This window comes from Calliphora vicina, chromosome 3, assembly GCF_958450345.1.
Source record: "Calliphora vicina chromosome 3, idCalVici1.1, whole genome shotgun sequence".
NCBI classification, from domain to species: Eukaryota; Metazoa; Arthropoda; class Insecta; order Diptera; family Calliphoridae; genus Calliphora; species Calliphora vicina.
The window spans coordinates 93,305,547-93,317,224 of NC_088782.1; the positions used below are offsets into that span (position 1 = coordinate 93,305,547).

At 29.7% G+C, this 11,678-nt stretch overlaps 1 protein-coding gene across 1 annotated transcript; it reads left to right on the forward strand.

The window, feature by feature from the left end:
* The first annotated feature begins 486 nt into the window (after positions 1–486).
* meru lies at positions 487–7,950 on the forward strand. Its single transcript, XM_065505509.1, has 4 exons — positions 487–830; positions 3,696–3,849; positions 4,240–4,367; positions 6,791–7,950. The coding sequence occupies exons 1-4, from the start codon at positions 495–497 to the stop codon at positions 7,757–7,759; spliced, it is 1,587 nt and encodes a 528-aa protein (XP_065361581.1). The 5' UTR covers positions 487–494; the 3' UTR covers positions 7,760–7,950.
* Positions 7,951–11,678: the final 3,728 nt, after the last annotated feature.

Below are 11,678 nucleotides of genomic sequence, written 5' to 3' on the forward strand. Positions count from 1 at the left end.
TAATTTATTTTATCGTTCGGTGAAATCTAAATTGATCGTTAGTTAAAACAGAACAAAAAAAACTACCCCGACTTTGTGGCGGCTTTTTAACACAGGTCAAATACCAGTGAAAAAGCATTATTATCCATTCTAATGGAGGTGGTTTTTATTTAGTTTATAATTCAATTCTTTGAAAATGTAAAATTTTCAACAATTATTTCAAATATGTAACTTCAAAACGTGAAAAACTACAATATTGATTTTTTTTGCTGCTTTGGATTATATGCTTGCATGACAGTCTTTATGAAAATGTAAAGTTTGCATGATTTAAAAGAAATACAAAAAATTTATACATAAGTATATATGTAGTTGCAATTTACATATTCATACTTTTGTTTTAGTTTTTTTAAATAAATTTAATAGACATTTTAAATCGCTTTTTTTATTACATTTTACTTATTTATTTATTTATTATTTTTCGTTTTTTATTTCAGTGTATTTATTATTCTGAGACCATGGCACCTCAACAAAATTCAACACTTATCGATGATAATCTTGAAGTCTGCCCGTCGTTGTTGAACCTTCCAGAAGAAATTAATCGTTATAGTCCCATACTGCCACCTAAAAATATACAAAATCTTGACAAAAACAATAATAACAATTGCAACAACAAAAATATCAATAATAATTGTTATCAGCATCAAGATGTCAACTTAATGCCCAAGTGGGAGCAAATGGAAAGGGAACAACGTCACTATCACAAATACAAACATCACCGCAGCGGAAGTAACCGAAGTGGCCATAGTCGACGAAGTCGCTCAATTTCCTTGTACGGCGTCAACAGTACAATGGTGAGTGTTATTAAACTGCAAATGTACTTCTTGAAAATTGGAATTGCTATATTTAGGGCCTTATTAGTCAACAAATTTGCATTTTATTCACTATAGTTTATATAAAACTTTTGTTGACATTAAATGATAATTAAAATATAGTCACTAAAATCTTACTTCAGAATTAAAATAGTATTACATAGTTATTATTCAAAGGCTCTTCCATGAATAGTATTCAATCATTGTTGAATTAATTCGTAATGGAATTAATTCAAATTGAATAGAAATTATTTAAAAATATTTGTTTCTATCAGTTTGATTGTGTTTTTCTTAAGCATTTTTGTAATAGATTTGAATTGAAGAAACATTTAATTGAATACATTTTATTAGGCCATTTTGTAATAGATTTGAATTAAAGAAAACTTGAATTATTCAATAAGTAAATTAATTCAAAGAAATTAATTCAATACGTTTAAAGCACATATATACTTTATAATGATTTATTTAATGGTATGGTTGAGAGTAAGGTTCCTAACCTGAAAAATATTCTTTTTTAGAAATTTCCTAGAAAATTTTGTTGAGAAATTTCGGATATTTCTTTATAAGTTTTCTTCCTGAAGTTATAGTATTATTTCTGCATAGATAAAACAGATTCGTTGTGTTTTAATTTTTTCAATACTAGCAACAGAAAATCAGTTGACAGGGAAGAATTACGATTTAAAAAACCGGATTTTTGTCATCCCAACTAAAATTTTAAACTGAATCATTTGATTAGCAATAGATTCGGTTATCACAACCAAAACTATTTTTTTTCTGTTTGACAACGACATACATTTATTTATTTAAAATAGGAAACTTAACATTTGTACTAGGTTTTCTTAATAAAAATTTAAATTTTAAGTTCTGAAAGATCTAAGGATTTGTATAGAGAAAATAATACATGTTTAGATTTGCAGCGTTTAATAAAAATATAATACATCATTAAATTTTCAAATTATTTTAAAAATTTTAATGATTTAATATTCTAAATATCGCGGAAAAAACAGATATTTTTGCAATTGAAAAAGTGCTAGTTAAGAGAAAAGAATTAATTTGATTTTGAAAATTGAATTAAGAATTAATTGTAATTGAAAATTAAGTTAAACATTAGTTTTTTATTTTTTTTAAATGTCGGACGGACAATGTTTTGTTCTAAAATTTTATTAGGTTCGACCAGTTTTGCGTATTTTCAATACCAAACATTTCTGATCAACAAAGAATATTTGGGGAAGAAAATGTCATTCCCCGTATATCCTTCGATCGGCCATAGCTAGATCATCATAGAACGGACATAAATTGTCTTAAATTAATTTTGTGGGTCTACGACCATCGATGGGCTATAAAAGGAATCACAAAATCAATATAACACTCAACATTTTGGTGGTCGGGATAATAATACAAAAGTATTTAAGTATAGAAAAGAATCAAAAATGTTCGACAATGTTCTTTATGGTCATACAAAATTTAAAGTTGGTTTATCAAGGTTCAAAGTTTAAATTTTATATAAGAATAAAATGGCACAATTTCCAATGCATATAACTTTTTAACCGCGTATACAATTTTTAAAACTTCAACATACGCCCATGTTCTGGAAAACGCTTTCGAATCGCTTCGCATTTCAGTATGTTCGGAAAACCACGCGATTTGCTATTCGTTTCAGTATACACTAGCGGTTTGAAAATGCCAAATTTCTAGCGTTTTCGTTTGTCAGAAGACCTGTTGCGATATGCGCTTTTCAGAACATGGGCGATACATACCTCTTTCTAAATATATCCCTAAATATCAATTTTCTCGAGAACACCCTATGGCCCCAATCTGAATTTCATATATGTTTTTAATAGTAGAATGGTTCATATTTTGACTAAGTACGATTTTTTTATGCTATATCGTTTTTTGATAGATATCTACAAAACAACTTAAAAATCTACTATTCATTAAATATAAAAATTAAAAAAAATCGATATAATTTGGTACATATAATATTTTCGGCCCAAGGACGAAGCCTATTCAAACTGGCTGAAATCGGTCCATTATTTCACCTAGCCCCCATACAAATGTACTTCCAAAATTGGACTTTATCTGTCATAAATGTTTAATTTATGTAGGTATCTACACAAGTTTCGCACTAAATAAGTTTTATGTATACCGAATTCATGTAACCAAATTTTATTATGATCGGTCCATATAAGGCCCACTTCGAAAAATCACTCACGCATATAAATGATTGAATTTTTAAAAGAGCTTGACCGACGATACTTTCTTACTTGTTTGTTAAGGAAATTTGAAGATATTTATGGGAATTATTTACGTTTCACTACTGTCAGCCAAAGTTGACTTCTATTTTGCGTACGTTCGTTACCATATGTTTAAAACTATTTTTATAAAAACTTAAACTCGATGAAATCCATATTTTGCACTAAACATAGAGCTACCAAAATTCTATCTAATCGCAAAAAAATGCCAGGAAAAGTTTTGTTTTCTATATTCTTTGGGCATCAAAAGCGTACGAACGTACGTTCGTGACTATAGGAAATGCCCAAATGTATTTAATTATTGCCCAATTCACAACCAGTTGAAACGATGTATTGTGGTATATATATTTTGAATTGCTTTGTATTTTTGCCTTACAACGGTACAATAATACAACGTATGTTGTGAATTTAACAAATATAAGCAAAACGCGATTTGGTTCAAAATTATACAATTTCTTCAAAACCAAACTATAATACTCAATAAATTAGAAAACAGCTAAATTTAAAAATGCTTTTATAAAATTTTATAGAATTATGCGAAATATGCGCTATTTATAGTTAATAATTTATTTGTTTTATATTCTGGGTAATTCAGGAACAAGGTCACAAAGAAATAACAATATGGCTTGCCGATGAACCGCGTTATGTATCTGGTGTCACCAATAAAACCACATGCAATGACATAATCAAGGCTTTGATTGATGATGAAATCAGTAATGGCAATTATGAATACTGTCAGCGACTCAAAGGTAAGAAATAACATTACAAATCTCAGAAGACATTTTACCTACTTAAACCCAATACATGTGTCCTTATTCATAATATGAAAAAGTTTGAAAATGTTTGCATTTAATACAAACTATGTTTTTACTATGTATACCTAAGTACATAAATATGGATGTTTGTGTATTTTATAGCTACATAGTTATTAAATTGATAACAATATACAATGTTTAATTTAGTTTTATTTTTGTTTCTTTTTTGCTTTACTTTTATTTTATGATGACTGTACTTCCGTTTCTTACTACCACCTAAAACAATGGCGCCATTTTGGTTTAACTTTTCATGTAACTTTTCCAAAAAAAAAATAAAAAAAAAATTATTAAAACCACGCACACATACACTTTCCACCATAAAAGATGGAACAGCATCGCGTGACTACAGCGATTACGTTATAACGGAATGTTGGCGCGGTATAGAACGCAGCTACGATGGCAACATGGCAATTTTACCTGTTTGGAAAGCTTGGAGTCGTGTACAGAATGAGGTAATATTTAATAAACTAAATACCTACTACTACTCAATCTACCCTCACACTAATTTCACCAAGAATTTAAACCAACTCATGATTTTTTTGCCGTGATTGCATAATTAAAAGCAATATAAATTTGGTAGTTTTTAAACGCCAGCCATATAGAATTTTAGCCAGAAGAAATTTTTGAAAATTCCCATTAAAGAAAATACCAATATGTTGCTCTCATATAGTATGTAGAAGCAGGTCAACGAACTTTTGTTTATGATCCAAATATTCCATTTCTACCGACATTCATTTAAAGATAAAAAAGTTATAAGAAATAACTATGTTCCGTTATTTTGACTTCTTTTGAAACATATGTTCATCATAATGGTTTTGCTAAATTCAATTTTATAATTAACGACTCCCAAAGGTTTCAAGTTCAGAAACTCTAAAATACTAAAACTTAGTTTTAGTTAGATCGGACAACTTTTAAATTATTTTGTTAATTTTCTACATTACAGTCCCACAGTCCACAGTGGTTTATAAACTTTTTTTTTTGGAAATAATTCGGTATCTTGGGAACTATTGAAGATATTGTTACGAAATCGCACATGGTTTGAGCTGAGGTGTTTTCGAGTTGATTTACGTGTTTTAAAAATAAATCGCCAAAAATCTGAAATATAAATAGTCCTTGAGAAGATCTACAAAAAATACGCTTACAAGGGTAGGTTATCTCTATTGGTTGAAGAGATATTCAGATTTATTGATTTATTTTTTTTTAATTTTGGTAGGTCTTTTTATGGTTTTTTAGATAATATTATTTTTATAATATTAGCTATATTTTCGATAAAATTCTAAATAAAAAAAAAAAAAAAAATTGCTAATAGTTATATCTTTACTATAAAAAGTTATACGCATCCAAAGTTGGAACTTGTAAAAAGGGCCGTATTTTTTACGTTTTTCCCCAAAAAAGCCCATATATTTTTTCTTTTGTAGAAAAACAAATTCTTCGGGACTATATAGAATTTTTATATAATCCGGAAAGATAACTTAATGCAAAAGCTTGTAAAGAAAAATTTGGCTCTCTTAAGCGGACATATCATCCCCAGTCCTATCCAAACTTGGCCAATTTAAAAAAAAAATTCGGTTTGAGTAAAAAATTCTAAAAAGCTCCATATTTGTATAACCCCATGTTTCTTAAATACCTACTAACGAATAGTAACTCAATCAGTTTTTGTCCGATTTTAATTTTTTAATGGGTTTAGAAAAAAACTAATTGTGCTTTAAAAGTAATTTTATGGAAGTTTGCCTTTCCGTAACTGTTTAAAATTTGTTTCAAAATAACTCAAAATTTTGAGGGCGTTTAAAAATCTTTGAAAACGGTATTTATTTGTATGTCCCCACTTGTTCGCTTTTCAAGCTTAAGGTTTTATTACCTACTAAAAAAACCTTAAAAAATAAAAGTTGAGAAAAGGTAAATTTTTTACTTTTTCTGAAATTTAGGCGCTTTGAAAATTAGTTTTTTGATATGTCGTAGTGGAAATTTTTTTCTTCATGCCAAAAACTATCGAAAAATCTATGGCACAATATCAATTGTAAAATCGAATAAATTAAAAGTAATCAATTAAATACTGAAAACACTGCCACTTTATTTCGTTTTTGAGCTTACGGATTTGGCCAATTCCAAACCCTTAGACTTGAAAATACGAAACATACAATTTTTCTAAAATTCTCGAATTCATTATTTTCACTTTTGATAAACAAAATAGAACCATATCATTTGACAAATATCTTGGTATTTGATTATAAGCTTCACGAAGGAGCAGTAATCGATACATAATCTATCGTTATCGTTAGATATTTCAAGCTTTTTGTAATTCTTCCGAAGAACATAGGGCATTTTATAAATTTAAAAATGCTACTTTTTAAAAAAGATGAGTCATCACCAAAGTCGTAACGATTTTCTAAATAGCTAACTGCTGTTTTTAAAAAGTCTTCTACATTTGAGGCTATTCATAAGTACGGTCATTATATCGTGCAAATCTAAAACTGTACAAGAGTCATTCTCAAGAGTTGCAAATTTCTGCATTAGGTTTTCCATAAAATATAAAAATGCTTCTGATATTCCTTCACGTTTACATTCTTCTTATTCGTTGGCGTCATTTGGCATTTGTTTTGTTCCTTTCTTCAAAAATACATACACGTTTTTGCATATGTTATTACTGTGTACTAATTAGTAAATTTTCATTAATGGACATTCTTGTCCAAAATTTCTATTTAATGATCTTGTTGTGAATTTCATACCCATTTAATTGTGTATAATGCAAGGACGTTTTTTCGCTATTTCGAAACTATTAATATAAACTGAATTTCTTAAGCATGTATTGCAAAATCCTTAAAAATATCTATGTACTTTATAATAAAAATATTAATTGCTTCTATTTCTTTTACAGATACGCTTAAGCTTAAAACATCACAAAGATATACAGGATCCATCGAAGGCGTTAAAAACCAACACAACTTTATCGTCCATACGCGATTACATTTGTAAATTGCTCAGCTTTGGTAAAAGTAAAAAACGTAACGCGAAATCAAAAAAATGCAATAAGTCTGTAAAATCGTCAAAATCCAAAAGAGACGAAAAAGAAAATCATCTAAAATCAAACGATCTCATGCTAAAGCTAAATCCTGATACCAAATGTAGTGAACAGCAAAAAGTTATGGATATTTGTTCGAAAAACGTGGAATCCAAAGTAAAAAGTTCCAATATCAAACCAACAACTGAAGAGTCCGAAATTCAAGCTAAAACTAAAATAAACAAAGACAAGCTATACAAATTATCTGAAACTCGATCTACGATTCGTAAACGTCGAGCGGCTAGTCGACGTAAGGATAAAAAGAGCTCCCATGATAGGAAACGCGACAGCAGCAACAACGGTGATGTTAATAACTTTATACGCAAACGTAAAGATTCCTCGATACGTAGCTCAGTTCGCAATAAACTGGCCCAAAAGAACGTTGAGATGAATGAGCTTTATGATCGTGAATATGCCCTCACCAAAGAGCTGACCAATAAATGTAAAATGTACAAACTTCACAATGACTTGTACACGACGACGTCGGGCAGAAATCTTGAAATGTCAGTGGGTCAAATTCAAAAAAGCATTGAGGAGTGCGCTAAAGAAATTATTCAAACTGAACACGAATTGTTGGCAGTTAAAAATGAAATAAAGCACGATATTTCGATTATAAATAATCTTAAACGTTTAACATTGGACACAGATCTAAATGAGTGCGGTGTGCCAATTAATATAGACCATGTTCTAAAACCCCAAACCGATCTGGAGCTAAACTATGAACAAATGCTATTTGTTGACAATATTTATGAATTCTGCGACAATAATGGCAGTATGTTAGTTTAAAAATACTATTAAAGCGATTTATGTATAATCGGAAAGTCTGGGCGAATTTTTCCTGTACGACCTGACGGATCTATCGGGAATGGACGTCAGAAGGCTAGATGCCTTCATAATAAATATTTATGTACATAGTACTCATATATACTTATACTTATACATACATAATTGTGTCTATCTTAATGCCGTGTATTGCCAATTTAGTACTACTTTAAAATATCTTGTTAAGTTTATTTATATTAATACGAGTAGATTAAGAATTGTTATACATACATAATTTATATATCTTTGTATACCTACATATATTTATTATATTTATAATAAAATACTTTATACTGCTACTAAATCTTTTTTTAAAATATTGATCTTAATGCCGGGCTAGACAAAAAACTAAGTCGATGTTCCCATCTGAAATTAAATTTTAATTCATTATACCATTCACTATGGAAGGTAATGATTAATTTGTATACAATATTCATTTGAGAACCTCGATTAACTCCAATAATATATTAATATCGATCAGGGAGCGGAGGGGCATTGCTTGAACAGGCTTATACACTAGTATATGGGGAATTTCATGTGAACCAACTTTTGATCGGTCGAGAACTCTCTGAGTTAGAGGGGGTCAACATTAGACATTTTGGCCAAGCAGATGTTTTTCTTATCCATGTAACTTATTACCTATTGTTCTTAGCAAAATGTATAGAACATCCAAATGTATCCAAATAGTTTAGATAGCTCTTTCTTCAATTTTTCGAAAAAAAATATTTAAAAAAGAAATAAAAAAATTTTAATATTTTATTTTCCGAAATCAAAAGCTTCTTTGACTTTTTTTAAAATGGGCCCTTTTTTCTTAAAATAAAGCTTCGATATTTTCCTTGAAGACCTATTTGGTCGCTTAGTGAGATGCGAGTGAGATATATATCAAAATAAATATTTTGTAGCTCAAGACATACAATTTTTAACTTTTTTTTTTTGCAAAATCTAAGTTTTTTTCAAAATGGGAGAAAATTAAGTTCCACCAAATTAAACTTAATTTTCTCTGAAATGAGTCTTCCGATTTTTCGCATGGTTGTCCTTTTTTAATCTATAGTATGTATACTACCATCTCCCATATAGCTGTTCCCGTGGCACTTAACACGTTCCATGGAATATGAAATTCCACTTTTTTTCTGATCAATTTGGAGAAACTTAATTTTCTCTGAAATGCGTCTTCCGATTTTTTGCACGGTTAGCTTTTTTTAATCTATAGTATGTGTATATCTTCCATATAGCTGTTCCCGTGGCACTGCCCACGTTCCATGGAATTTTAATTTTCGTTTTTGTAAATTCCCATAAAATTTTTTATTTTCATTTCCGGCGTTGCTATTTTTACACACTTAAAATAGAACGGTTGAGAAATATTATGCAACATTAAAACAGCCGTTAAAACCGTTATACATATTTGAATTCAAGTACAATTTCGTAACAATATGTTTTTGATTCCTTTTGTTATTTATATGAACAATACTAGCTGACCGTCCCGGCTACGATCGGTAGCTGTTTACTAATGTTAGTTACTGAAGTTTCTCCAAAAAATTTCTCTTATAAAGAAAAATGAGAAGTGTAAAAGAGGCAACATATTAAAACCTAAAATATATTTATGGGAATTTCTAGGCCAAAATTTATAGACAAAAATTGACTATTGGAAGCTACCAAATAAGAAAAAACGTGAGCAATGTTTCTGTGAAGTTTTTTTTTTTTTTTTTTGTCCGAAAGAAAACATCTTTGTTTTAGATTTTGGTCAACCATTGAACCGATTATTTAAAATTTAAAAGACAGTTGAGGCCTTATCGTATACAATAACATAAAAAGGGAGACACGAAGAATTTTGTACCTTTGGTTCTATAAATGCAAATTTCAAATGATTCACAGCGCACAGTGGAGCAGAATCAATTTTTTTTTTTAAATAAATCTGGCATTTCTAAACGGCTCATCCGATCGGAACGTAGACAAGGAGTCTTATATTTTTGTAAAGCGCTCGGCATGCTTGCCTGTGCTATTTATCTCTTATAATTTCCGAGTTATAGGCACTTCAAAATAGAAATTTTATAACTATGCCATACCTTGGTCCGCTTTTTTAAAAATATAGGTCGGACTTTTGGACCGAATGGACTCGAATTTTTTTTTTCTGGTTAGAAAACTAAATTACGAATAACACACAAACGATTTCAGAGCAATATCAATTATGGATCCAAAATTTTCAATTTAAATATTCCAAAAATTTTTGATTTTTGCGGTTTTTTTGGCGAAAAGATGACTTAATTCTTTTTTTATTAAAAATAAACTTTCTTTTGGAACATATAGCAATTTTATATTTTTCTGTAAGCTATCAAAGCTGGGATCAAAAAAACTAAAAAATATTAGAAACCTTGATGTGTTCCTTATTTACCCCCAAAGTATTTTCCCAGCCCAGAAGGAAATGTGGACCCCATATGCAAAATTGTAAAAAAAAAACATTTTTGGGATTTTCGCTCCAATTTTTAAGAACTGCGGGATTCCCTTTGACCTTTTGACAAGTTTTTTTACATTTTGTTATTTAGAATGACAATTTTAAAAAACGTTGAAAATTTCATTGAGTTTTGTTAATAAATAAAAATTTTATTACATACAATGCCGAACTTAAGTATTGGCACAGGATGCTCATTGTACTTTAAGGTCTATTTAGAGGCAGTATTGTAGAGATTTTTAATAAAAAAATATATTTACCAGATAGACTGTTGAATTTCCTATAAAATATAACCAACTTCATTTCAACTATTTAGTACCACTATTTATTAATAACAAAACAACATACAAAGAATACTTCATTTCAATGAACAAAATTATTGGCACACTTCATTAAAAGCTAAAAAAACATTTGATTTAGGAAGCAACATTGCAAAATTTAGTATATAGTTGCAAGTGATTTTTGCCTTATAACTGCCTCGAGTAGCTTATGCATGAATCCACCAACTTGTTTGTGATATCTGACCCAACACTTTGCCATTCTTCAACTAATTCCTTTTTCACTCGCTTATCTAGCTCTTCCCACAGATGCTCTATTGGGTTGTGATCCGGAGATTGTGGAGGGTGTGGTAGGGCATGCGAAATATTGTATGAAAGCCACATACGTCCAGTATAGGCCGAATTTTTGGGGTCATTGTCATTTTTAAAAGTGAAAGAAAATGGTAAAATTAACTTTTCTGCACTTTTTCTGAGGTGTATCCATACATTTCACTTTGTCCATTATTTCAATGTCATTATTTCATTATGTCAATGAACACCAGCTCTCCAACCCCTGCAGCGGACATACAACCCCACACAATTACCTCTCCAGCACCATGTTTTACTGTTGAAGCAATATTTTGTTTTTCCAGCTCTTTATTGGGTTTTCTCCATACCGTTTGACGGCCATCAGAGCGAAAATTATTAATTTGGCTTTCATCATAGAGTAGCACTTGGTGCTCAAAATCATGTGGCTTACGTAAATTCCTAAACGGCATATTCTGAAAAATGATTTTGCGCTCAGATTCTGTTGTTTCCTTTTTTTGGTTAGCTATTTTCAGCAAAATTGATAATTATTGTGAAAATTTTTTACAAATTGACATTAACAGTATTAGAAACGAAAACTGTTAAATAAAAGAAGATAAAATGGCATTTTCTATGAACAAAAAGTGGATAGATTGATAAAATTTGAAGAATCTTGTTAAGTGTGCCAATAGTTTTGTTCGACGGAATTGGGGAATTTTTCGTCTTTTTATTATTAATAAATAATATTTCAAAATTGTTGAAATAAAGTTGGTGGTATTTTGTAGGAAATTCATCAATCTATCTGATAAATATATTTATACCCTACACCACCATAGTGGGGAGGGTATTATGCGTTTGTGCAGATGTTTGTAAC

Bases quoted from the DNA above. Each gene is read 5' to 3' on its own strand.
- meru (XM_065505509.1), top strand. From the start codon at position 495: ATGGCACCTCAACAAAATTCAACACTTATCGATGATAATCTTGAAGTC. The intron at 831-3,695 runs GTGAGTGTTATT...TGGGTAATTCAG, and splicing joins ACGGCGTCAACAGTACAATG to GAACAAGGTCACAAAGAAAT. The intron at 3,850-4,239 runs GTAAGAAATAAC...CCACCATAAAAG, and splicing joins ATACTGTCAGCGACTCAAAG to ATGGAACAGCATCGCGTGAC.